We start from the raw sequence: 26,492 nt of genomic DNA on the forward strand, positions 1-26,492 counted from the left end.
TTCCACCTACGTAACGTTTGTAGATCCTCCTCCCTACGGACAAAGAAAGAGAAATGGGTCGGAGAATGCTTCCCGTGTGGCCATACAAGAAAAGATTTGAAAAAAAAAAGAGAGAAAGGGGTATAGAAAATCGTCAACTTCGTAGCAAGGAAAAGTGATTTGAATAGATGGTATGGGAAAGATGGTTCACTGGTAAAGGAGATGATGGGTACTGTGTATGATGTGGACGTCTTACGCTCCGTGATGTTATGCAGAATGCTGACTGCTGCCGAGAGAGATGATGATGATAATGATGATAAATGGGACATATGAGAGAGTTGAGTGATGCTGAATGATTTTTCTGACAGTCTGCCGCTTGATGGATGGTTGGGTTGGCGGTGGTAGTATTGATAAGGGTAATCGTTGTAAATTGTAACTAAGCTTGTTGAATCGTAGGGGTATCGTATTTGGTACGTATGTGCAAGTGCAATAATGAGAAGCAAAAAAAGGGAGATTGTCCGCTTAAGCATCAACGCATAGTACGTGGTGATACCGGTGGTGATTCTTCCCCCGAAGCCACCAGCCGGGTCCGCGACCTGTACCTGCGAAGCTCAGCTTCGAACCGAGCTTGTGTCGGGGTCACAACCGGCGTCACCGTCTTAGGTGTTGAGGGTAATTCGATCTCGGTGGTCTTAATGTTGTTGTTGTTGCTGAGAGGCCAGTCAACGAGCCTCTCTTCCGCCTCCTCCTTCACTTCAGCTTCAGCCTCGAGTCGTGCAAGCTCAATGACTTCTTGGTCTTGCAGATGAGCGGCAGCTGTCGTCTCCTCTTCTTCGCTCTCAGTTTCCGTGTCGCTCTCAGTCGCAGTCGCAGCAGGCCACTGCGGCACAGCCACAGAAGCGTACCGCATCCCAGTCTTCTTCTCCTGCTCTACCCTCAAAATCTCCACGCTAAGCAGCCATCTCTTCTGCAGCTTGACCTTCCTCTGGGTAAATGTGCGGGAGACGGCATCTGCCTCATTAGCGAACTCGACGGCGAGGTCCTCGAGTTCTTCGGATTTCTTGTGGAGAAGGGCTTCCATCTCGTCTTCGTGGCGGTCGAGTAACTGCTCCATCTTTTTGCCTTGCTTCTCGCGAAGCACGTTGATCTGGGCTTGGTGCCGTCTCTCCATGCCGTCGCGGATGCGGTATTGCTCGCTGAGCTGGTCGAGGTGTTTTTGGGTGACCTCCCTGGAAGGCATCTTCGAGTCCTGGAGGGCTTGGTCCTTCTCGCTTACTTCCTCAACTTGCGAAAGCGTCTTGCAGTAGGCTTCCATGTGCTTGAGCTGTATCTTGATGCTCCGTTCCGAAGCGTCCAGCGACGAGCGGAGTTCCATCTCGGCCTCGATCTGCCGGTCCTCGAGGTGCTGCTCTGTTTTCGCATGGCGCTCCTTCATTTTCTCTGTGAGCTCCGCGTACTTCTCCAGTAGCGCCTTCTTCTTCTCCGACTGCCTTGTCCGCATGTCTTTGCGCATCCTAGCCTCGTATGCCAAAACCCTGGACATTTCATGGTTTTGCTGTTCCCTTAGCGCCTGAAACTCTACACTTTCTCGCGTCCTCCGTTCCGCTGCTTGTTGCGCCCGTCCCTCCGCCACAGCCGCCTCTTCTTGCTCCCGCTTCTTCAGTTCCAGCTCCGCGAGGCGCGTCTCTTCCTCCCTCCTGCGCCGCTCGAGCTCTTCCTCGCCGTTGCAAAAGTTGGGACACCCAACAACAGGATCCCATACGGCACCGCAAATGTAGCAGAACTGCGCCTTGCACCGGCATGTCATGTGCGTGCACCCCTGCGTGAGCTCAACCAGGTTGCGGCACTTGTAGCATCTACGCCACCCGGATTTCTCGCCCATCTTTAGCACCGTCTCCAGCTCAATGTCCTCGGGACAATCCTGCCCGAGCCGATGGGCGCTGCGCTTGCAAGTTAGACAGACGCGCATCTTGCACGTCTTGCACATGGTCTCGAAGGGGTGCTTGGGGTCGAGCTTGGCTCTAGGCGGGATAAACTCGCCGCAGGCCGGGTTTGGGCAGAAGATGCGGGATTCCCAGGGCGTACTGTATTGGAGGACGGCCTTGAGGAAGGCCTGCTGCTCCTCGCGGGTGAGGATCGTCTTGATGATGGAGCTGGGAATGGGCTGGGTGCAGCAGCGGGGAGGCATCTTGGACTCGTCGGTGGTGGATTGGTTGATCATGACGGCCAGACAGTTCTGGCAGTAGGTGTGGCCGCATGTTAGCGTCTGGAGGAGGTGGTTCTCTTGGGCAAATTCCTCGCGGCAGCATATGCAGATCCTAGGAAACGGAACGACTCATTAGATGCCTCGTTCCAATATGGCTCATGATGCCCAGAGTATCTGGGTGGGGCTGGTGGTCCAGCAAAGTCACTTACACGATTGATAACGCCGGATACGTTTTCCTCCTCTTCAACCTGCCTGTGAGGCCGCGCCGGAGCTCCCTGACGCCCTTGAAGTGCCCAAAGCCAAAGATGTTGTGCGACGGCCGCCTTGTGGGCGCTGCTGGGTTGGAAAACTTTGGTTGGTGAAGCGCGGGTTTCAGCTGCGTCAAGTACTTCTCATACTGGGAAAAGTTGACGGTGTTGGACCTCTTCCTGCTCGTGGATTGTGTGAGAGTTGCAGGCATTGCTGCCGACGAGTTCGAAGCCATATCATTATCGGTGCCTGTGGCCGTTTCGGTGCCGGTGGTACTGTCGTTCGAGCATATTGTGTTGGAGCGCTGGTGGGCAACGAGAGTGCTGCTTTTCGCTGATGTGGCGTTCAAGGCAGTGGGATTCCCCAGGCTGTCAGTGAGGTTCGAGACATCGATTCCCAGACTCGAAGCCTTTGTCGTCAAGCTCTCCTCGATTTCGGCCTCAGTGGCGGTGGCATCTTCAGTCGTTATCCCGAAAACCTCACGGAGGTACTCGGACTCGTCTAGTTTGGGCGAGTTGGCGACGGTGCCGACCAGATGGGCCGACGACAAGGATACTGAGGTGAATTCAGCCATTTTCCTTCACGAATCACTTGACAATTCTCCATCTACTTCCGCCCCTGTTAACACAGCAGATGTCTGGGGTAACAGCGAATGGTTACCAAGACAGTCGAAAGGCATATGGCGGCGGCAGGAAAGAAGACTGGAGTGGTAGCTATGTGAAGCGGGAGTTTTGGGAATTGGATGAAATATGTATTAAAGACGCGGTCCAATCTATCAGAAGAGGAATTCCCATGACGCAAAAACTACCTCTATGGGCAAGGGTGGGGTTCATGCATCCGGAGGAGTTTAGGTCGTGGTAGTGTCAGTTGAATGTCGATCCAAAGGGCTGGCCGGATGCCCAGGGCTTTGCGGCCGCCGTCGTTACGTGAGCTGACCAAATCAACAGCGCTATCACTCGGCTACCAATATGTGAGGTGTTCACTGATGTACGGCGTTCCGAATAACCAGGGCTGAGAGTGGTTGCCGAAAAATGCCCGGAGCCCTGGGGAGTGGTGAGATGTAGTGTAGCGTGTTGGCAAGGGAAGGCAAGGGACAATGAAAAGAGTAAGATGACGGGAGGAGTAAGCTCGGATAAAGTTGGGAGATGTGGTGGAGGGGTTCAAGGGGGAGAGAGATGGAGTGCTTGGTCGGCGGCAACGGAGAGCAAGAGATTTGAGATGGAGGGATCACACGAAAAGCCGCAGAAAGATCGCCAGCTAAAGCAAGTGATGTGCAGTAGACCAGACGAGGGTTGCAGTTTGGCGCCCAAATATACACCACCTTAGCAGTACATGATAATATTGTACATTACATATCAAGGGCACGCATCAAGGTCACTAGACCATCACTGCTTGTGCCAATAGCTGTGAGCAGGTTGTCTCTATCGCCAGCTGAGTTGCTTCACAGCTGGATGAAAAGAAACACAATGTCTAGGTATCATGCCCATCAAGAGAAGGGATGTTAGCACAACTTGGTGACGGGGTCCTCAATGCCGTAGGTTGTTGATGTTGGGGGGAAACAACGCGGGGACAGTGGACGCCGCACGGTTGGTGCGTTTAACGTTACTTACCTACCTAGGTGGCGCTGGCTGGCCAAGAAACGGGCAAGGGTGTAGGTACCTATGTGATGCGCCTGGGCTGCGTGAATCCCCGGGCCCCGAGGGGTGGGAGCCAGTGACTGCCTCGGGAAACTGGGTGGGGGCCCTGGGGTTGGTAGGTACGAATCAGGCAAGTGGAAGTAACAAATCCAACAACTTGAACGCCTGACTGGCAGCAGGGGAGGCCAAGATGGGAACTGTACTACAATGTACGAGGAACTGAAGTCCGCCTCTCTGTGTTCGTATGACAGCTATGGTATACTACATGTAGTAGAAAGACAGCCAACCTCACCAACTGAACGCCAAAAGAGCCTCAGCCCAACGACACGAGTTTCCTCCCACCACACAAGCAACCAAAGGGGAACAGATTCGGGACCGAACACTAACTTCGATTGGTCTTTGATGATGGAAGAAATGCCCCGTCAAAAGCTTGCTGATTCCGAAAAACTTGATCTTCTGCCCGCAGCTCCTTGGAAGAAGAGCCATTGAGCTAGCCAAGTGGGAAAAAAAAGGCCTTTTGAAGACCGACTTTCCAAACAAGAGGTGAAGGAAACGGTGGCATCTTGGAATCTCAAAACCCTTCATGCAAATCTGCAAAGTGGAGGTTGTTGAGGCTTTCTTGGCAAGTTCGGCCATTTGAAGTATCGTCATCATTGTCAACATACGACCAGGACCGCTGTCAATGTCTTACTCTTGCCTTTTCCCCATTCTCCGTAGCGCCAGGTACCACAGCGCTATGTATCTTATACCCGCACATCTTCCGGCCTTCAATCTTGCCATCTTAGCTTCCTACGCTTTCATACAGCGGAGGTCGTTGTCGCCGTCACGGCCGACGATAGTGCAGGCCCACTACTTATCCTACCTAGTCTAAGTAATTGAGATCGATTTTGTTCCAACATCACACCCTTCATCGTCCGCTCGCACCGAATTTCGTCCGTCGCACCATCGGTTGACGCCCGTCATCTCACACCTCCACCGTCAAGGGCCATCAGCTCCACTAGTCCTCATCACACGACAGCGCGCGCGCTCGCACGACAGATAATAGTGGTTTCGACTTTCGAACGCGACTCAAGTAGCGGCTCATCCCACTTTGGTGAGAGTCTTGTGATAGAATCATAGGATAGGTAGGTATACACAAATGGTCACACCAAGTGGGCTTCTTCTATGCTAAAAGGAGGGTAGAGAGGACAAAAGTCTGAGCGAGTCCTTTCTGCATTTCCACCTCAAGGTGAATATGAGCCATCGTTTTTCACATTCGCGGTATCCTCGCCGAACTCACCGTCGGTATTGTTCCTCTTTTCCCTTGCTCACCTATTTGTAGTACGCGTGTAAAGTAGAGCTTCAACCCCAAAACTGTATACTGTACGAGCTGTGGCAGCCAGCCAGCCAGTTCGTAATCGTAGAAATCACTAACAACAACGACCGCCAACAGAAATAACTGATTATGACCCCTCCCTCTTCCCGTTTTTTACTAACAGATTGGTAAAACAACCAAGACTGAGGACAACAATTCCAAATTTCCTTTTGAAAAGCTTTTCCGCTTTGGTAGTGCAGTAGACCAACAAGCACTGCACTAGTGTAGTAAGCAACAGCTGAAAGGCAGACAGACAGACAGCCAGCCAGCCAGCTTTCGGTCTAGTGTACTTTGATACGACATGCATTCAGCTTTCTTACATATATTGTTGTTGCTGAAGATCATCCACCCCAATTCGTTCAGCCAAACGAGCGGCTGCATCCGTCGTTCCGACCTCCGTTCTTTTTTTTTTTTTTTTTTTTTTTTTTTTTTTTTTTTTTTTTTTTTTTTTTTCTTTTTTTTTTTCTCCCGGCTTTTGACTTTGCTTTTTACTGGGCTGTCTTCAACAACTCTTTTGTCTCTCATCAACCGAAGCGAGTAACCCATCCCCTTCCCGGTTGGTTGGGAAGCTTGCCCCGGGCTGTTATCAACAATGTTTCCATGGGCTAGTTGATTAAATAAGGTGAGACTGTCGGCATGGGGACACTTGGGCACTAAAACTCTCGCCAGCCGGCCAACAGCGCCGGGGTGTAGTGCATACCTAGGTAGGTAGGCTCTAGGTTTCCCCCAGAGACGGGCATCTCTTACAGTAGTGTAAAAGCCGAAAGGCTGCAGCAGCGGAATGGATGGGCCATGGATTGATTGTTGGGGCCTTGATGATGATGTCCATGTCCACTGTTTGGAGATCTTGGTTCCACCGACGACGATCTTACCGCTTTCTGCACCCCCGTGGACAAGGCCTAACGAAAAAGGAAACTTAGACTAACAGACTTTTTGAAATTGCCTTGAACATCTCGGCTTATGTACACACACACACACAGACTTTGCATCGTGGCCGGCCCGGATTTTGCTGGCTGATTACACTAAGTAAGATCCCGATAGGTTTACCATTCGGTAATCGTAGACAATGTGGATGTGCAGAGCATACTGAGACTAACGAGTTACGACTTTCGGAGGGGAACTGCGTGATTGTCTAGGCGATGTCACGGTTAATCGTACATGTGTCGTGATCGTGGGAGACTGGCCAGAACTTGACTTTGCCTGTCTTTTGTGGTTCAATAAATTTTTTTTTCCCGCGATGACTGTTATGCTGAGAGAGTTCGCTATGTTAAGTCTCGGAACCCAGACGGTCCTTATCAGAGGCGGGAAAGTAAAGCTGTGTAATTCTAAGCGGCGTAGCGTCGGTCATCAGGCTTGTGGCATCGGAAGCTTTCAATGACATGGACGCTTGTTAGACATACGTGAATACCACTGTGAAAAAAGCTCGCCGTCGACCGGTTATTTTAGCCCAATTCCCCGAAGCTTCGGTATCTGAACAGCCAAGACAGGGTTTAAGCAAACTACAGAGTATTCCCATTCTTCAACAAATCTTCATCACCTTCACTTTTCTTCTTTGAGACCTCATTTCGGTGAGTTTTCACGGCTTGCAGCCCGCCCACTATCGACATCGACAGCCGCGTCCATTAACAGGTATCTTCATCAATGCCACATCTCTTATCATGTAGTATCATCTCATCTCAACATCTCACAATGTTTTCACACCAGCTCCCACCTAGCCAGCCAGCCTACATTCTCCCCGGCATTCCTCACAATACAGAGCCTTCCCTCTTTGGTGCCCGACTCTTTGACCATATCAAACGCCTTCTCGGCAGAGATTGCCCCAACCGCCGTACCCTTGCCCCCGCTAAGGCTGTACGCCCCGGCCGTCACGAACCCGATCAGGTCCTCCTCGCCGGGGCACAGCGGATGGCCGCCGCCAATGTCTGTCTGATTAGCTGTAGGCCTGGGGTAGGGTAATGGATCCCCGGACACGAGAGACTTGGCCATCAATTGTTTTCGAGTACCCTGACCAACGTCGCGAGACATATGTGGTGCTGCGTGTGCTGTGATGGCTTTGGTAGACCTGCTGCCGCTTTTGTTGCCGGGGATTTTCTGAAGCCATTGATCGCGGAGATCCGCAGGTAGAGATCCCATGCCGGCCGCGACCGGATCAGTAGCGGGTACCTCCGTCTCCGACGACTGGACGGTCGTCGTTGCTGAAGGCCGAGATGGAAGACGATATATCCTGGCGCACGCGTTTGCAACGCCTCTGGTTACAAATGTGATGTTGACTGATATGATCGACCGTGGGGGAGGTCTGCCCGGATTTACCGAGGAGATAAGGGCCTGAAAATCTGTCTTCTTCATCTGCTCAACCATCGTCAAAGACGGCACTGTATTTTTGTGGACCTTCCCCAACTTGGCTGCGTCTTCAGCCTCTTCCCCAGGATGAAGGTCCATTGCATTTGGATCGACATCCGAGGTTAATTGATCCTCGGAGGAGCTCGGCGAAGGATCCGTGGGCAAACCAAACAGATGCTCAAAATCGCACGCCAAGCCATCTCCAATCTCGCCCTTTCGTCCAGCGCCGAGATCCAGCGAGGCCCATTCAATGCGCTTGCCCTTCGGTCGCCGATCCCAGGCCTTCTTGCGCTGCGCGCGCTGCTCCATCTCCCATACCACACCCGCATTCGTCCCAGGAAAATCCCCAGGAAACCAGGTAGTCCCTTGTTCAAAAGCAATCTGCCGCTGCTCATTCAACCCCCCTAGCCGAGGATTGCCTCCAGTGGATAAGGGATAATGGACAATGCTGTACCATATCGGCAGAATACATTTCCATGGTGCCAACAGTGTCCATGTCCCCTGTGCCTGACCACCAGCTGCCGGTCGGGAGGCGAACGCGATGACTGGTATAGGAGGGTCCGCTGCTGTGACTGGCATCTCTTGCCCTGGGATACTGGCGCCCTTTCGGCGATTGATGGACTTTTGTGGTGCAAGACTGGAAGCTTTGAAGCGAACATCACGGTCGAAGAGCCCATATGGCTTCACCTGTTCCTCAACAGGCCATTGCGTCAAAGTATCAAGCAGAGCAGAATCGCTCACCTTGCTGGTGGTGTCGACCCGCTTGGGAGGATACGACAATCGCGGGTCTTTGATTGAGAAGCCCAGTACTGCGTCTTTGGGAAGAGAAGCGGGATTTGTTACCCCAACTAGAGAGGAGAAAACCTGCCCATGGCGATCCTCGGTGTGATATGGTTTGAGCACAGCAAGCAACGTCTCTGTGGAACCGGGTCCGGTAAGCTCGATGCTACCGATTTCGAAACGCAAGTCCTCGATGTGAACTTGGGGCGTCTGCAGCTTTGCGAGCTTAACCAGCTCGTCGAAGAGTTCAAGGAAGCATGAGGGGTGTGTCCTGATTAAGATTTGTCGTTGAGTCTTCTTCAGCTCGGTAGTGTTTGACTCGGGCGCAGCGGTCTCGGCGGTCAGAGTGGGGTTCCATAGAATCGTAGCAGGCCCGATGTCCCTTCTTGAGTTCCTTTGCCGTCTGCTCACCATACCGCTCCATGTCCTCGTACCACTTCTCCATTTCCTGCCACGGTTGCCCCATAGACTCTCCTGAACCAGCCCTAGTGCCTTGAGAACCTGCTCAATGCCTCCCGCTGCTCCGTAGAGCCTGGCCGTGCTCATGTAACTTGTATCCCAGAAAACAGTTCCCTTTTGTCCAGAAGCTCGGTGGGTCGGTCGGTAGCATTTCTGCGTCGGGGTCAAAGGGATCGCGAATCGCCACAGAGGCTTGGTTGGCTCGGTCATTGTCGCTCGTTTGGCATGCCATAGATGGGTAGGGAGCCAGGTCTTGTTGATCTGTCTCTTTTTGAATTTGGACTTTGGCTTCGGGGGCTCGTTCAGGGTATCACGTCGTATCTTGGGTCTCGGGGCTCTCGTCTGGATTGTCGTCTTCCCGGGCTCGTCTTTATTCTCTCCCCCGGCTTCATTTTGCAACGCTCTTTTCCTCTTCCTTGCGGCCAGTTTCTCGAGTCGCTTTGCGTTTTCGGCCCGTATCCTGGCGCGTGTTGTGCGTGGCCGTCGTTTCCTCGCTTCGACGGTCGGTGTGTTGTCCTCCATCATCTCTCTTTTGGCTCTGTCGCGCAGCCTCTTGGGAACTCTCTTGGCGTTGTGACTCGCCGTCCGCCGTCTCATCTCGCGCGGTACCTGCTGGAACACCCGGGTGGCGTTGGCGCTCTTGCATTTTCGCATGCTCGTCTCGAGGGCCTTGATCTCGAATTCGCGGGCACTGAGGAACTTTTGGAGATCGAGCTTTCCATCGTCAAGGGCGGCGTCCGACGGCTGGCTGCGAATATTGCGTGCGTCTTGGAACTTGACGCGTTTTTGTGGCCGGGCTGGAGGACGCGATTCTTTGCCTTGTTGGTTCTGGTTCAATGGGGCTTCTTTGCGCTTCTTGGAATCGGCCGCCGCCTTGCCTGAGGCGGATTGTTTTTTGTTATTATCCATGGCGACTAGAGGTACCTATGGTTCCTTGGACATTGGCGTTGTTTGTATCCGGCGCATGGAGGTGCCCGATTGGGGTGGTGGTGCTTTACTTGGAGGAATTGGAGTTGGGCAGGTCTTGCTCAGTGATGACTGCATAAGGAACGAATGAGGAATTTCTGAAGCTCTTATCGGGCTTATCAGTCAATCGGCTAGTGGATCCTAGCGGGGAAGGTGTCCCCACTTGGGAGAATGTCCAAACTCAGGTCCCGTTCCTTGACGATTCCACGGCATCCTGGACAGCGCTCTTGGCGGTCTCTTCAGTGGCGTAACACTGAATTTCGCCCCCCTCCCCCCAGCATCACAGCTGGAGCCCAGACTGGAAGCTCGGCATTCCCCAGTCTCGAACATCCGGATTGTTCCAACATGACCTCCGCTATCCTGACGAGACTCTTAGAGGAAGAGTTCGTGGTGAGTGTGTAGAGTTAGTTCTCCAGAGTCGTGGATGACGGAGTGAGGCCGCAAAGCGAATGGAAACCATTATCCTCATCGCCATGCCCGTTTGACATTAGTTCATTTAATTTAAGGGGCTCCTGCCTGGACATCCATCCATCATATCCGTGGTGCCGCGTAAGAACAAATGTGCCCAGGAAAATTGTTGGGCTAAAGAAAGGACTTTTTCCAGAATCTGTCATGGAAGCATTACTAACCGGCAGTCCAAAGTTCTCATTCACCAACACACACACACATCTTAGGTCTTTTGCTGTCTTGTTGTCTTGTTTTGGTCGATAGGGGGGTAATACGGAATACCTTACGTTACAACTGTGTTCGTCCGCGATACATGCCAAGCCATCCCTGACACGCCTCAACGGCACAACTCCAGCTTTTCACTTTTCTCACTGATCTGAGAGTTTGTTTCCGAGTCCCGTTGCCGCTGTTGCGTTGCTGGAGTCTCGATATCGCCGACTTGGTCCGAGAAGGGAACACTCACGTTGCGGCAGGGAACCTCAGCGGCCCCTTTGTGTCGGCCTCAACCACGGGAACCTGGATCGAACGGTCCGGTACAGTTACAGTCCTGAGACCACGTACCGTACTTTGGAGACGGACGACGGAAATACCTGCTGAATCCGTCGCATGTAGACATGGCAGCCCTCAGTAAGCATGACTAGCCTTCCTCCCTCTTGTTCCTTTCATCACATCCGGCTTCCGCTTCATTCCATCCCACCCACCCACCTTCGTTCGCAGTTTCCCGCTCGTCTCAATGCGGTCACTCCCCTCCATCAATATCTCCAGCTTATCATCACTCCTTCACCCCAAACCCTACCTGACTATGAACGTCCGGCCTGCTGTGCATGACGTTGCTGCATCTTGTCTACCGGCACTTCCAGCATTATGGAATCAACCTTGCCTTGAACACGCTGAATCTGCCTTCAAACTATCCATTGGTCGTGACCCGTTAAGCTGATATTATGGTTCACATTCCTCTAGTCGGCAAGGCTAAAAAGGTTCGTATTGACCCATTTCCTTCCGGTGACCTACAGGGACACACAGTACTAATACCTTTGCTCTAGCCCAAGTTCGAACTACACCTCAAGGCATGTCGTCCTCAATGTGAACCTCGGTTTAGGTCGTCGTCTAACTCCAGCCCCAGATCTATGACTTGAACAATGTGCCACTGGTCTCTGGAGGGTCCCTGATCAAATGGCACTTCCCACATAGCATTCACTCGGAGCACCGTGGCAAGACGCAGAAATGCCCCATTGCCAACCACCGAGTTGAGTACAGCTACTCAAAGGTCATCCCCATCCGCATCGCTGTCGATCGTAACAACAACCTCACGGAATGCCCGATCGAGTTTGAGGTTCTGCAGCTCTTCAACACCAATGGCACAGTAAACGGCAATGGCCCAGCTCCGGCCCGGGAAGAGAAAACCACTCTAGGTGTCGTCCGCCTCAATCTAGCCGAGTATGTCGAGGAGAGTGAAACCATCCTCCGGGATGGTGTTGGAGCCGGCTTCATTCCGTTTCTCGGATCTCCGGGTGGCCCGGCAGCGGTCGATTTCCGGTTCGGGCACATCCGTAATCGCAGCTCACTCAGCGCGGTCACACCAGCACCAGCGGACGCTAACAGTCCCCAGTATCTACGGCCTGATGCAGAGGAAAAGGAGCAGGAACGTCCCATGACAGCCATGACCACCAAGACGTTCGCCACAACAACCACGGCGACCCCGGCAGAGGACGTCCAAGACGGCGTGGTGCGCCGCTACCTGATGCAGGACAGCAAGATCAATTCAACACTCAAGATCAGTATCCTCATGATCCAAGTTGAAGGCGAGCGCAACTTCATCGCCCCGCCGCTCAAGACGGCTCCCGTTTTCGGTGGCATCGCTGGCCTCGTGGCGGGCGACGTGCTGGACCCCAACGCCGACGCCCACAACTTCGCCCGCAACCACCATCAAGCTGCGGCTGACCTGGCACTGGGCCAGTTACCCAGTCTCAGCCACAAGTCGCGGGACGTGTTTGAATTGCAGGACTGCTACCGTCGGGTGCTGGCTGCCAGCTGGGAATCCCAGCCGGGCGAGCTGACAGCTGACCAGTGCATCGAGGATATTTTCTCTGGAGGCGATGGGTTCCGAACGGACATGTCTTCAGCAGCGAACACCCCTTCGCCCATCACGCGCGGCCGCGGCGGGTACAGCAACAACGCTCACAGCTTCGGGGACCGAGACGGTGAATTACGTGCGGGACACCGGAAGAAGCACAGTTTCGGAGGAGGACACGGCCACCACTTCCGCTCCACCTCGGGCCAGTACTACCGAGACCAGCGAGACAAGCTCGCGGCCGCCATTTCCATAGGACTGGGTGGCACTCCGGTGGCGCCAACAACTCCCGGACCACATAGATCCAACACCTTCCGCACCCCGAGCGCCAGTTCCGCTCGATCCCGCCACCCCCGGCACCGCGATGAACCCACCAGCGGCTCGGCTTCTGGAGACGAAGACAGCGGTAGCAACGGCAACAGTAATTACAACAAAGATACCCTCCGCCCACAAACCGCTGCCCCCTCACGAACCCAAACCCCAGGTAGCATGGCTCGCATAAGGCGGCACATCCGCCACCACAGCGGAACAAGTGATAAGAGCATTCGAACCATGATGACGGAGCAGCAACAACAAAACGACCAAGAAGGAGGCGCCGCCGACAAAGATAACTGGTATAACATCAACAACTACGGTTTCACCCGGGACCCCCGGGGAGCGGCAGACGAAGCCAATAACCTCAGAAACCTGCTCAACAGCCTCAACAACCACAACAATCCAAATTTCCTCAACGGCAATGGTTACAACAACCGCCCCGCGACCTCCGCTTCTACCGTCAATAAAATCAATACCTCCCTCAACAACGGCCTCTCCCCCGCCTTCCGCGACCTGGGCAAGATGCTTTCCCCCGCTGCTCCCGTCGGCCCCACTCCCGCTCCCCATTTGAACTCCCCTTACCAATTCCAAGACGCTGCTTCTCTGGGAGGAGTTGTGATCACGGATGGAGACAAACACCCAAGCTATGAAAGTCATATTGGAAGAATGGATAGTTTTAGGGGACGCGATCGGAGTGACAGTGGCGCTAGTCTGGCGACTTTGTCGCTTGGTAGTGGGGTGGGAAGTGGGAGTGGCAGAGGAGGGTACGGATATGGTGGGTATAAAAAAGCGAGACAGGTGGATGAGTTTGAGGTAAGGGAGGATTTGGTTGCTTGGACTATACCGGCTTAGGGGGTAAGGCCGGTTGTTTTGTCAGGGGAGGGATGATGGAGGGTTGTGGACTTGAGTGTGACCAGTTCGTGGGATAGATAGATTTTGTTCCTTTTGTGTTGTTTTGTTTTGTAGCTTCACTTCTTACTTTCCTTTGTAGCGTGGAGTTGTTATAATATATGGTTCTTGGGCTTCAAATTGAACGCCATTGGTATGGCAAATCAAACGCAAGTAACAAATCAGCGAGAAATCCTTTAGGGGTCTGTCATGTACATCTAAACGCCAGGTATCAAACAGGCAACTCCTTTCGATGATCTCAAATCTCCTGCATGGTCCATTAGAATGCGAGTATCAATAACTTCAATTCCCAACAACCACCTCCTCCCGCACTCCCCTCCATTACTTCCCCCTCCCCGAACTCCCCCATCTATCGAAAAGCATCAACAACCCTTCCACTCCCCTCCTCAATCTCCACAGCTCCCCATCTCTGCTCCCTACTCTTTCTAGTCAACCCCTTCCCCTTCCTCTTCTCCTCTCCCCCCTCTGCCTTTCGCCTTCCTTCCTCCTGTTGCTCCCTCTGCCCTTCCTTTTCTTCTTCTTCTTCTTCTTCTCCTCCTCCTTCTCTACTAACTTTGTCCAAAACCACATCCAAGCCCTCATAAACCCCAAGCTCATCCAGCAATACCTCCACTGCCCATACATACCCACCATAACCTCCGTAGCCTCCTCCGTAAGCACCGCCTTGACGAGTCCTGCCCCTAGGCACTTTGGTGCACAATAAATGTAAATCGAGCATCTGGGAGAAGACCATTCCGTACGAGGGTTTGTTTCTTCTTGATGCCGCGGCTGCTGCTGCTGCTGCTGACTGGGTTTGTGTTTGGTGGTGATCAAGATGGGTACTATGGTTCCTGCCGTATCCCCCTCCACGTCCTCCATACCCCCCGCCTCTGTAACTTGCAGAAGGCGCACCAGCAGTATGTCCGCCGACTAAGCCGCCCATGTACCCCGGTGCTGCCTCTACAGATGCCAGAGGTTGTGGTGGTGGTGGTGGGTTGAAGATTGAACGCATGATACTGAGGTCGGGTTGTTTTGGTCCTTTGTTGTTGTTGTTGTTGTTGTTGTCGTCGTCGAACATCGATATCGAGTTAGTATTGGAGGAGAATGAAGAGGTGGTTGGTGAGGTAGTCGAGTTTAGCATCATCACCAACGGCCCTCTCCGACTAAGTCCACGAATTTGATCAGAAAGCTGAACCGCCGAGTTATGCGCTGCGGACCTGTCGCTGCCGGTCTTGTTGCGGGTGAAGAGAGTGTTGAGGAGGTGGGAGGTGTTGGTCATTATGATTAGGTCTGGTAGACCGCCGTCTTTGCTCTCCGTTCTTTTCTCCCCTCTTTCTCCTCCTCCTCCTCCTCTTCTCCCCTCATTCCCGTCATTATGGCTAACAACAGTCTGCTGCTGCTCAACCTCCAACTCCCTCAAAACCTCCCTCAACCCCTCCGCATCAAAAACCCTCGCCACCAACACCCTCTCCAACCAACTCTTGATTACCCCTCTATCCACCTGGTGGTGTGCGTTGCCATTCCCTTGGAGCACCCTAGCCTCACTAACCAACGCCAATCTTAACCGAGGAAGCAAAGAAGTTGTGGAAAGTGTTGTGATGATCATCGCCTTTGCTTTTGACCCCGACGACGACGACGACGACGACGACAACAACAGCATCCTCGCAACAACCTGCAATCCCATCGCCAACCCAATCGTCTCCTCTTCTTCACAGCTTAGACCGACCACGCAACCCCTCTCGAATCCTCCTCCTCCTCCTCCTCCTCCTCCTCCTCCTCCTCCTCCGTTGAGTCCTGCGTTGAGGAGAACATGGGAGTCGAGCTCGCGACAGCCGGTGGAAAAGAAGTCATTGCGATCGTGGGTCAGCAGCCGTGAGAGTCTGGGATCTCGGGAGAGGAGCAGGGAGGCGGGGAGGGGATGTAGCGTTGAAGGTGTTGGAGGAAGGTGCAATGGGTGAGATGCGTTGCGGTTGCTGGTTTTGCGGATGCTGGGTATGGGGATGGTGGTCATGACTTGATTCCACTCGAGTATAGTTTCTGTGTGGTAATGGTGTGGCTCGAAGAAGGGTGATGTTTCGGTGATTGTGTGGGTAAGAGTTAGTTCCGTCGTAAAAGAAAAAAACAAAGTTGGGCTGCGTGAGGGGTTGTTATCATTAGGTACTGTAGAGCAGTTTCGACGTGGTTTGTTATGCGACTGGACTTGGTTGTTTAGTGAAAGCCAAAATCTGTCGTACAAAGAATGGATGAGTTGGAGACAACATGCAAATTGCGTTGCTTCAAGAATCACGAATTAGAAAAACTTCAATTCGTCACTGTAGCAACGAGTTATCACGACACATGGGCAAAGTATCTCCATCAGTCAATGATTGCAAATCTCTTGATGCACCACAGTCCATCATTCCTTTTCTCAAATGTCAAATAATACATACATACAACAAACACTATTCCATGTTCGTTCAAGGACAGTAAACCGTAGAATTCCAAAGGTAATGTCCTTAATCATGTGCGAGGTGAACTTGGTATGGTACTGTGCGTTGATTCTCGTCGAAAGCAGCTGCAGGAGGAAACAATGCAAAAAAAAATAAAATAAAAAAAAACGACCGCGAAAAAACAACCGTCCTATAAAAGGAATCGTCGACTCCCATTGACGTTTTAACAAAAAACTAAACAGACAGAGAGAAAAGAAAGATAATAAGAGCACCATAGGAGGGGCGGTCCCAACGAGCACGCCTGTTACTCTCCTCCCATTATTTGCGCACCAAAAGCAAAACATTAGCAATTTTTTTGTACAGGAGTTTTCCTGCATGCCGCAATCAATTCCTCCAATGTGACTACCGAGAAACAACCCTTGCCCAGAACGGAGGTCCTGCTCGAACCATCCCAGCGGCCGTGTATAGAGCCATATATCGTGCTTCGCGATTCCTCACGTCAAATATTGGCGTAAAACAACTCAGCAAATTTCCGCTTCACGTCTTGATGCGAGCTCGTGTCACCATTTCGCCGTTCACCCCACAAATCCTCGTTTCTACGCATATTGCGAGGGCACAGGACCAGCGTCAGGGCCGGGAGGGGCCGGGCGGGTCCTCCGTCCGCCCTTCAAGCTCTTCATGCGGCCCAAAATGCCAGTTGGCTTTTGCTGTCCTTCCTCGAGGGTCATGGCCGCATCCGTGGTAGCCCGGCGCTCCATGTTGCCTCTAGGGCTGTTGTTGTCGGTCTTCCGCACACTAAAGCCCTCCTCTCCTCCCTTGCCCTGGCTGTATTCTGAAAAGAAGGGGTTGCGTTCAGAGTTGGGGGTATTCATGCTGTTAGAAGTTCTACCACCGTCGCCTGGGGGGGATCTTGTGTACCCGTAATCTGCGCTGTTGAGTCTGCCTAGGGACTGGAACTCTCGCTCGCGGGAGGTGCTCTTGTTGATGTTGCGTATCCGGTGGGCAAGGGACTTCTTGCGTGCCAGACCGTTGGTAGTCAACTCCTGAGCGAGCTCGTCCTGGCGTTGCTGGATCGCGGTACGCGCAGCCGGTGTGCCCTCCAAGAAAGTCGAAGTGCCAAGTCCCAGGGACTCGTCGCCGTGCATGGCGCTACCGCGGGAAGTGGGGTCAAAGACGGGCAGCTCATTCTTGGACGGAAGGCCATTGTCCCTGGTAGTCCAATCTCTATAGGCCTCCTCGTCGTGTTGACCCATGAATGTGGCGTGATCGGGTCGGGGGTTCAAAGGTCCAGCACCACCCAGACTGTTGTTCAACGAGCCTTCAGGGAAGGCTTCCATAGGAGCACGTCGACTTCCGTTCTTGTTTCGGTGGGGGTTAAGAGCATCAAATGGGCCATCGTGATGGAACACTGTTGATCAATTCTGTTAAAATTGGAGAGCAGACTCGAATATTGGGACAACTCACTTCCGGTTCCGTAAATACTTGTGGCATCAAGCTGGTCGATGATGTCGAGCTTGCGGTTGGTGGGTTTCTTCTCCTTGTTTTCACGGTGGCGACGCTCACGCTCACGCTCACGCCGCCTGGCATCACGAGCCCTCTGCTCCTTCTCATCCTCGGTCAAGTCGAGGACAGACGTATCCGAGTTCCTGCGCGGACGCCTCTCTGTTCTTCGCTGCTGCGGGGGAGAGTCGATGTCGATGAGTGTGCCGCTACCTCCGTTTCCACGAGGCTTCCTGGAGCGAACATCTTCCTCTTGAGAGCGAGAGGGGCGATGAGCGGGAGGAGGTCCTCTGGACTTGGCTACTGGGGGAGGGACAGGTCGGCGGGCGACCGGCGGCGGGGGTGGCTTTGAGCCAGAAGGTCTGTCATCAAGCGTGATGGAAGCCTACAAAGTAAATGTCAGTCAATCGGTACGACATCAACCTGGCTCCATGACACCCCGCAAACGAGGGCTGCTTGTGACTTGTTACAGCCGCAGGTGGAAGGATTGGGGCAACCTACAAACAGGTCCTCGGCCGTGGCAGACGACCTCTTGTCAAAGCCAGACATTGTGTCGGAAACTGATCGGTTGGTTTGTGCAATCGGACGAGCGCTGTTGGCAGCTCCAATATCGAGGAAAGGGTTCCGCGAGGTAGGTCTCGGAGGGGGATCGTCGAATGGAGATACTTGAGGTCCTGAAGAGGTGGGAGAGGCGCGGTCACGGTTGCGAAAAGGATTGTTTGAATTGAGCGACAAGCCAGCAGCAGACCGCTGATCTAAATCCCAGGTCAGGGGGAAAACCCAAAGCGTCAGCAAGCCATCAATCAAGGAAGAAAAAGGTGGGTTTAGGGGCAGCGGCACCATGCATGCAAGTGACGCTTGTGATAGGGATATGAAACGGCAATCTCCTCGACATGACACAGCGGACTCAACAGCGGAGCGCACTGATAACCCAGGTAGCGCCTAGGACAGCCAAGAGACCAGCCGAGACCCCCCAATGGAACAGAGATGGACAAAAAAAAAACCGGGAAGTGGGAAAAGCGGCAACCTTCACAACACGCCAATGGGTGTGGATCGGCCGTTTTTATTCTGCTGCAATTGAAGGGGGCCGCTAAACAAAGCCATGCAAACGGGGGGCCATGTGTTTGGGAAAGGGGTAGAAGGGGGAGCAGATCGCCCAGGGTCGGGTGCTCTGTGGAAAGATATAAAAGGAAACCAGATACTCACCATTCTGTTCCGACTGAAAAAAGACCATGGTGGGCTAACTTGTGATGGTTGGGGAAAGGGGGGGGGGAGGGTTGCTGGAATGCAGAGGTGTGCACGTCGTTCGGCTGGTGTTGATGCTGGTGGTTGTTGGATTGCCCGGTTTGTGTGGCCACCAACGCTGGTTTGTAGGTAGTAGGTCTGAGCTATCTGAGCAGGTGCCGTATGGTGCCGTATCGCTTCCGGATGCGTGCTGCGGGATGCGGACGCGCGGTCTGTGATACACGTCTTTAAAGCGTCTTGCGGTTCTGGGTTGCCGTGCCGTGGGCTCGCGTCATACCAGATAAGAAGCTCGGGTTGCGCACTTGGCTTTGCAGAATGGACGAATTGCCGGGAGGAGGTGATGGATGGTTTGTCCCTGGCCAAGTATAAAAAGAACTGGCAGCCAACAGGTCGATCTCAGATGTCCTTTGGAACCTGAATCAGCCAACGGCCGCGGGTTCCGACTGGATGATGAGTCGTGAAGGGCTGTGTTTTGCCACACAAGGCAACGCTGCCACAGCCGGTGTGTGTTTCTTAATTGGCGCTCGACCTTGAACTCGATCAAACCCGATTGCGCAGGTTCTTGAAGTGAAATGCCGTGAAGGATGGTTCACTACAAATATGCAAGCACTGCTTCCCAAATCGATTGCTTTGCTCGATCGCGCTTCCTGTTCTGATGCCGAAGTGGCCGTGGCCTAGCGACACTTTTCAATCTGAAAAGTCTATCTTTCTCCCTGTTGTTTCCGACGTCCCTGGGTTCCGAATCGGTCCCAGTGATGTGACACGAGCGGGCGGGCGGCTTCTTCTTTGAGGCGTGGTTGCGAAAAGCGGACTTGATTTCGGGTCGGCTGACACTGCAAGGTGACGGACGATGGGAGTGCGAGACTTGGTGGGCTCGAGGCTGAGCGGTATCTGGAGCCGGCGGCGCAGGGCTGGGGAGTAGTGGTAGTGTTTGGGATGAATGAGAGAGGGAGCGAAAATAAGAGTAATTAGTTTGGAATGCTTCTTTCTCGTCGACCGGCCAGGATCGATCGCTGTCGCGGGGGGTAATGGTAAGGTGTAGCAAGGAGGGTCCTGTATTTGTGTACGGCGGGATGTATACGGGGTGGTGCCAGGCCGTGGACGCGATCAAGCACAAAGGGAGTGCGAATATCGATCCTTGGTGTGGATGTCCTGTGACAAGCAGTCCGGAGGAGTGCGAACAGAAGGAGAGGAAAAAGGGAGGACCAGAGCGAAGGGATTGTGCTGGCGAGGTCGACTTTGACTTCCCAGCAGTAGTGTCCAGTGCCAGTGGCAGCGTCTTTCGGCGGGCAGATGCGGGCAGAGTGACCGCGAGCGATCCGAAAAAGGAGATTGCAACGGGAATCGACCGACTTCTCTTGGAAAGTCCTGGGGTGGGCAGACGAGGGTTCCCGTGCCGGCTGTTACTTGATAGGCGGAGGCGGTGGAGATGGGCGAGGGGAGCGCAATGAGCAATCCCCAACCGAATTGCCAAAGGGTCTCGCTTCACCCTTTAATGTATCTTATCTTGCCTGTTTGTTTTCTGGATGGAAATGATCTCACGGAAAGAGTAAACAAGCAGTGTGATGTAGAAACCGCCTCTGGTGCAAGACCACGAGTAGGTAGGTATTAGCTGAGCGCGGCCAGCGCGGTACACAGATCACGGCAATATAAAGAAACGGATGGTCACAGGTCACTTTGCGCAAAGAGCGACAGGTGACCACGGCGGTGCGGGTGGTGACGATGTTTGTTGCGGGGAATTATGGGTTTCTCTTCTTCAGATGTGGAGGAAAAAAGAGAAGAGAGAAAAAGAAAGCAAGATGAAGCCACTTTGAACAGGCACAGCTTTGGAGAAAATGACGATCTGTGCAACTCGGACTTCGCTCTGAACGGCGGCAACCGGCTGATCTCTCATGTCAGTTAATATGAGACTAAATGCCCAACTGAAGCATATCTCCAGATTCGTTGTCCGGCTCTCATGCCAGGTGCCTTGGTGGCTTCTCTTGCCAGGGCGGCTATACCCCTTTGGGATCATCTCCACGCTTGGCCTGCAAGATCCATCTCGCCCTGGCTTCTCCATCAATGTTCCATCGACGGGCCATCGACGGGAGGCCATCGACACCACTGCACGCCCCAGCTGCAAGATGGGCTTTTTTTGGCGGCACTTCTGTCATGTTGAATTTTCCCGTCCTGTTCTTTTCTCACATGGGCGGCCCGTCTGTCCAAACGACGTTCAGATGGTCCGATGAATGCCACGTGAGTAGCATCTGCGTGTTGACATCGGTCCGTCTGCAAGAACAATGTCGTGCTCAGTCTCAATGTTGTCGTTGTATTCCATGGAAGAAAGAGACGGTATGAACCCCAGGTCCCAAGATCCCTAGAGGTAGCGGTCATGGTCAACTCGAGCTCTGAGTGGCCAGCCCCACAACCGCTGCCGGTCGCAATGAAAAAGAAGCACTTGAGCAATAAAACCGAGTTGGGCTTCACGTGGATAAGGTTAGGGTGTTTCCAAACTGGGGATCCCCATCTTGACGAGATCTTACGGAGCACTCAGTCACTCCAGCCATCGGAGCCGAATGAAATGCAACTTTCCCACCGAGTCCGAGCTGCTGTTTCAACACGCGCGTATCACCCAAGACAACACCTTCCTACGGTGGTGATGCTGTGCGAAAATCACCAACTGGCTTCCTCCTTGAATAACTCCCCACATTGCTCGATTCCACGTGAAGGAGATGTGGAAGCAGCTGGAAAGCGATTAGCAGCTGTCTTGCTTTTTTTGGGCTTCCAGTGAAGCTCTCACCGCGTGCTTTCCCGCCCGGTTTCAAGTTCAAACCCTCCTTTGGAAAAAGGCCAGCTTCATGTCCCATGTATCTATTTTTGAGGCAGAGGACCGTTCAAGCCGTGACAGGAAGTCGCTGCATGAGAGCCATCCTGCCATGCAGTACCGCAGAAACTGGGGCCGTTCGTCTTCGGCTGTTCCAACAACCAATGGTGTTTTGGGTTTTGGATCTGCAATGCTAGAGATGCCTCAAACTTGCTTAGGATCCGAACAACCGAGGACGAACGGCCCCCAGTCTCTGCGCCGAGTATTTTGTCACCGAGTCCGGAAAGGATGAGTTGACAAGCAGAGTCGACATGAGGCTATACAGGGGACAGGAAATGGTGATACCTGTGCGTAGCGTAGTCACTGCAATCACTGCGAAAATAATACATTTGGGCCCTTGAAAAGGGACCCCTGCACCGCTCAATCCTACCCCATATTTCAGTTGACAGTCTCCGAGAAGAAGTTAGGCAGGAACCAAACTAGACAATTTCCCTCTTTTTGCCTCTTTCTTATCAGCCGCCAACGGGGAACAGGGGGCAAAGAATCATCTTCGGTCAAGAAAGGGGTCAACATCCAAGGATACGGCGGTCAATGTTTGCGTTAGGCTTGATTGGAAAAAGTTGGGTAGAAGAAGGTTCCCCGTCAGCTGCAGGGGGGTGACTCTCGAACTCTAACGCTAATTGAACCTCGACTCCAATTGAACTCCCCGAAGAAATGAAGCCATAAAGTAATCGCAAGCAATGAACAAGAGTCCACGAGCGTCAGTAGCCAAATCAGGACGCCAGGGAGTTTGCGTCACAGTACAAATGGATCCGTCACTAGTTCTCCAAATTTTGGGAGAGTTGGGATGGTTTGGGGAATTCATTGGGGCAAGGTCAAAGTGCAATTGGATGCTTCCGATTCCTCGAAAAATGAATGGATGAAGAAGAAAAGAAATGAGAAAGGGATGATAGAAAAGGATCATTGCTGAGGTAGATGAACGGATAAAACATGGGGTTTCGTATGGGCTGCAAACGTAGCTACGACAAAGGGCTGATAACAAGTGTATCTGTGGCTGGGAGCTCGGACCAGCTCATAATTGGGACTAACGTAAGAAGATATTGACCGCCGTACATAGTGCACAAAGGGGCCTGGGGGGGCACTTTCCAGTTCTTACAATGTAGTACCGCAAAAGGCCCCGCTCATTGCAGTGTTCACGTTCCTGGCCTTAGGTTATTCTTGTGGGGTGCATACAGCGGGAGGCGCCAGGCACAGGGGCAGTCGGGCAGGTACGGCTATGTTAGGTCATGGCACGTACCTCTCAGGTCGCGCCGCTTTCTTTCAACATATCTCTGCTTCGACTTGCAGAAATGAAGACAGCAGCAGCCTGAGTGATGCCAAACCCGAAACCGGAATACGGACATACTCAACGGCGTCCATGATCGTCTACTATGCAGTATACGGCCCTGGGGGTTTTACCTCTACGTCCCTACCGAAGAAACGTGGGACACGCGCAAACACGCTTCCCCACAAATTCCCTTCCTGGGCAGGCGCCAATATGCCAGCAGGTCTGTGTGGTGAAATTACAACAACTGGCAATATTTGGGCTTTTTTTATTAACAACGTGTGCCTATATGCAATTTGATATACGTTAACCCGCTGGCATATCTGCGCCCACGAAGTGAATTACTAAGGGTGATTGTTCTCGACATTCCCAGGTTTCGGCCGCACAAGCACCTCTGAGACCCCTTGCACTCGAGGAGAAATTGTCGGGTAGCATCTTCATATATCAAAGCCGCTTTGATGGTAAGGGCCTCAGATATATGTAGCGTTATGGCCTTGTCTTCATCTGTCTAGACCTCCCCAAATTCGGTCTCGGCTGGCGCAATTCGGAAAAGGTAGACGCTTGGGGTCACAGGGTCTACCTATCTTGTCTATCTTGCCTTCAGGGAATACAAAGTGGAAGTGTACAGACCGGAGAATTTTGATGTCTCCTGTGGTCTCTATTCACACCGTGACTTGCGAGTAATCCAGTGGAGGTCTAATCAACCTCGTCCTCGACTCGCTACCATACAAGCGTGCGTCAGTTTGGCTGTTCCGCTATACAGTAAAGTAGCACGTACACCACAGCGCTATTATCCCAAGTGATGTAGTAAGCTGACATTGGATGGTGACTCAAGACAGAATGTCACAGTGGATTGTTATAAACCGCTGGACTGAAGAAACTCGGGAAAGTAGTTGACAAGCCCCCCCTCCCACAAAATACCCTTCGAACGCTGATATGCCCGCGGCTCAGCTCATATTACATTAAACGCAGACAGGCAGTAACACGTTGTTAGTGAGAAGGTCTAAGAAGTTCTCACTACTGTAACTTGCGTGCGTTCAAGCATAGTTAAACAGTTGGACTTGCACTAAACAAAGGACTGCTGGCATTTCAACACTTAAGAAGAAACCGGACTGGATACTACACAGTTGGGCTTGTTAGCAAAAGTTCACGTTGAACTCCAAGTAATTGTTGAGTCTCAAATGGGCATAGGAAGGCTCGCCGATGTGTTCCGAGACTCCATTGATATGCTGAATTCGAGCGGCAATTTTTAATCTAGCTCATATTTACACACAGATAGAGCATGCTTTAAAGATTAGATTAACGTTAGAAGACGCCAGGCAGTGACGGAGAATACACCCTCTCCTCTTTTCAACAATCTCTCAATCATCTACATCACGATGGGGTCCGCGCTGTGAAGCTATTCGTGCCAAGAACCTAGAATGTGAATAGCAATGGCTAAATGGGAATGTTTCCACTTGAGGGCCTCAGTCTCACCAACTACCCCTTGAGAAAAAGCAGGGAGAGTTAATGGACGGAAAGACTAGAGTCAAAACTGTGATAACAAGACACGCCTCACAAAGCATGACAATGATAAAGCAGATATAAAACGAGTGAGGTCTACTATAAATCTTGTCATAAGTAGGTACCTTTACTGGTCTCTGTTTGACACAAAAGAGCCAAGAAAAAAAAAAAAAGAAAAGAAAAAAAGAACTGTACTTCTGAGAACAACCTCTCAGGGCTTCCACCGTCACTACCTCAGCTCACCTAGCAAGTTAATCATGTCGATGTGTTGCTATCTCACTGGTGATATACTGGATATGGAGAATTACTTAATATCAGTTGGCTAGTCCATAACCACTCGCGCATTCTTTGCCCTAGATAGAGGTATACAAATCACATTTGGAGATCTACATATTGAGTGTGTCTAGGCCTATACCCATAAATGGTCATTGTGACATTCTTGCAGGGGAGGATGGAGTTCACCATAACACTATACAGAAGGTGGATCCTGATTACCTATTGTCGGTAGAAGAACTCGAATGAGTAGGTACATCACTTAGAAATGCGACGACCCTATGGAAGTTTCACAGAATCTACCTCTAATTATGAAAACAATCTACCTCAGCTGGGTAATTCGTCTTGTGAACACCAGCCTGGCTCTGAAAGGTGAGTGTGTGTAATAAATGTACCAGAAAAGAATATGTACATGAGTGTTGAAGGAGGAGTCTCTTCAACTATACTGGACACTGCTATGTGCTGACGAAACACGGCAACGAGGGATCGGCCCCGCATGACTTTCAATATCCCCAAGAGGTGTGCAGCTAGATTACCTCTAAGCTCTCACCTCTTCGAACACTGACCTCGACTTCTTTGGTCACCATACCTATCAACCAACGGAATGTTACTTGAACATAATGTTCGGGAACGTAGATGAATTGTATGCTTGTAGTAGCAGCAGAATCCTGATTGAATTAGCTTAGATGTACTTCCTAGGTACTTACGAGCACTACCTACGCAGTCCCCGGAACATAGGTAGGTAGGTAAGTGGATGTGAGTATCGGGTGATGAGGTCACCCTAGGGGAGAATTTGATAGAGCTCTCGTCAAAGCGGACAGGTAGTAGGCACTACTATCTCCGCCTTTCTTGACTTGTCCTCGCCCCGACGGTATTCGTCCATGGGCTTTTGTTAAGGCCGAATCTTGGGACAATAGCATTCCAGACATAAAGCTATCAACATTCTTGATGCTTTCAGTCTGTACAAGGTAGTAGTTACTCCACCACCTTATGAGAGAGAGATACGACGCGAATTGCTTAGTATCAGATAACGAGCACAGCAATAAGACACTTTGTTCCATGTATAGAGGCAGGTATCAAGTCCAGGGTACTTCCCGTCCGTCAAAAAGAAGAACCCGTCATCCCTGGCTACCTCCCGCACACACCTTCCATGTCGATATCCAGGTACCCAACGTTCGGTACACCTGCCGTCTTGGCGTATGCCCATTTAATTGCAGGCAAGTGTCAAAATAATTCCAGCCACTGCAAGCAAGACACTCGTCCGAAAAGGACCAAGAGAGCCAAGTGTACGTAACATACTACATCAGGAACACATTCCATGAAGCCCACATTCTGAGATGATGCTTTCACTCAGCTTTTAGGACCCAGTGATAAAGACGAATGCGCGACTTTCTCCGACTGGTTTTTTCGCCTATTCTTGTGGGAAAGCTCGGGCTGCCGCTGGGCTTGAAATTGGCAGGAGCCGGTATGTAATCAGAATTGCCCGATTGAAGCAGATTCGAGGATACCTAGGCTCCCAGCGATGGCAAGTATTGACCTGAGTGGCTGCTCTGTGACGTCCATGTTTTCTCTTCCGTTGGTGATTCTTCTCCTTGTTATCTGCGGGGGTGGCCAAATCTCGGCAACAAGAGACACAACTCTTGAACGACTGAAGAACATGGTATATCAGTCTTGTACGGGAGCCGGAGTATTTACCCGCACTCAAACCATGGCGTCTTGTTTAA

At 52.1% G+C, this 26,492-nt stretch overlaps 7 protein-coding genes across 7 annotated transcripts; 1 reads left to right on the forward strand and 6 right to left on the reverse strand.

Moving 5' to 3' along the window:
- Positions 1 to 508: 508 nt before the first annotated feature.
- On the reverse strand, positions 509 to 3,008 carry B0T23DRAFT_312106 (uncharacterized protein; the record flags this gene model as incomplete). Its single annotated transcript, XM_062834673.1, has 2 exons — positions 509 to 2,297; positions 2,395 to 3,008. 2 exons carry the CDS (start codon positions 3,006 to 3,008, stop codon positions 509 to 511), a joined length of 2,403 nt encoding a protein of 800 aa, XP_062695787.1.
- A 2,733-nt stretch (positions 3,009 to 5,741) lies between these two features.
- Positions 5,742 to 6,459, reverse strand: B0T23DRAFT_418473 (uncharacterized protein; the record flags this gene model as incomplete). Its single annotated transcript, XM_062839682.1, has 3 exons — positions 6,396 to 6,459; positions 6,126 to 6,324; positions 5,742 to 5,826 (listed from the first exon to the last, which is right to left on the reverse strand). The coding sequence occupies exons 1-3, from the start codon at positions 6,412 to 6,414 to the stop codon at positions 5,742 to 5,744; spliced, it is 303 nt and encodes a 100-aa protein (XP_062695788.1). The 5' UTR covers positions 6,415 to 6,459.
- Positions 6,460 to 6,962: 503 nt separating this feature from the next.
- Positions 6,963 to 10,058, reverse strand: B0T23DRAFT_86031 (ribonucleases P/MRP protein subunit POP1-domain-containing protein). Its single transcript, XM_062841901.1, has one exon. It carries the CDS (start codon positions 9,911 to 9,913, stop codon positions 7,121 to 7,123), a length of 2,793 nt encoding a protein of 930 aa, XP_062695789.1. The 5' UTR covers positions 9,914 to 10,058; the 3' UTR covers positions 6,963 to 7,120.
- Positions 10,059 to 11,044: 986 nt separating this feature from the next.
- Positions 11,045 to 14,016, forward strand: B0T23DRAFT_374502 (N-terminal C2 in EEIG1 and EHBP1 proteins-domain-containing protein). The gene is made up of 3 exons (XM_062836850.1): positions 11,045 to 11,394; positions 11,461 to 11,484; positions 11,541 to 14,016. Exons 1-3 carry the CDS (start codon positions 11,359 to 11,361, stop codon positions 13,653 to 13,655), a joined length of 2,175 nt encoding a protein of 724 aa, XP_062695790.1. The 5' UTR covers positions 11,045 to 11,358; the 3' UTR covers positions 13,656 to 14,016.
- Positions 14,017 to 14,061: 45 nt separating this feature from the next.
- B0T23DRAFT_410890 (uncharacterized protein) lies at positions 14,062 to 15,902 on the reverse strand (the record flags this gene model as incomplete). The annotated part of the gene is made up of 1 exon (XM_062839420.1): positions 14,062 to 15,902. Exon 1 carries the CDS (start codon positions 15,700 to 15,702, stop codon positions 14,062 to 14,064), a length of 1,641 nt encoding a protein of 546 aa, XP_062695791.1. The 5' UTR covers positions 15,703 to 15,902.
- Positions 15,903 to 16,010: 108 nt separating this feature from the next.
- Positions 16,011 to 16,606, reverse strand: B0T23DRAFT_86060 (uncharacterized protein). Its single transcript, XM_062841902.1, has one exon. The coding sequence runs from the start codon at positions 16,495 to 16,497 to the stop codon at positions 16,099 to 16,101; it is 399 nt and encodes a 132-aa protein (XP_062695792.1). The 5' UTR covers positions 16,498 to 16,606; the 3' UTR covers positions 16,011 to 16,098.
- A 110-nt stretch (positions 16,607 to 16,716) lies between these two features.
- On the reverse strand, positions 16,717 to 18,169 carry B0T23DRAFT_311611 (Pal1-domain-containing protein; the record flags this gene model as incomplete). Its single annotated transcript, XM_062834645.1, has 3 exons — positions 16,717 to 17,528; positions 17,585 to 18,005; positions 18,122 to 18,169. 3 exons carry the CDS (start codon positions 18,167 to 18,169, stop codon positions 16,717 to 16,719), a joined length of 1,281 nt encoding a protein of 426 aa, XP_062695793.1.
- Between the last annotated feature and the right edge of the window lie 8,323 nt (positions 18,170 to 26,492).

The sequence above is a fragment of the Neurospora hispaniola genome, assembly GCF_033458365.1.
Source record: "Neurospora hispaniola strain FGSC 10403 chromosome Unknown B0T23scaffold_2, whole genome shotgun sequence".
NCBI classification, from domain to species: Eukaryota; Fungi; Ascomycota; class Sordariomycetes; order Sordariales; family Sordariaceae; genus Neurospora; species Neurospora hispaniola.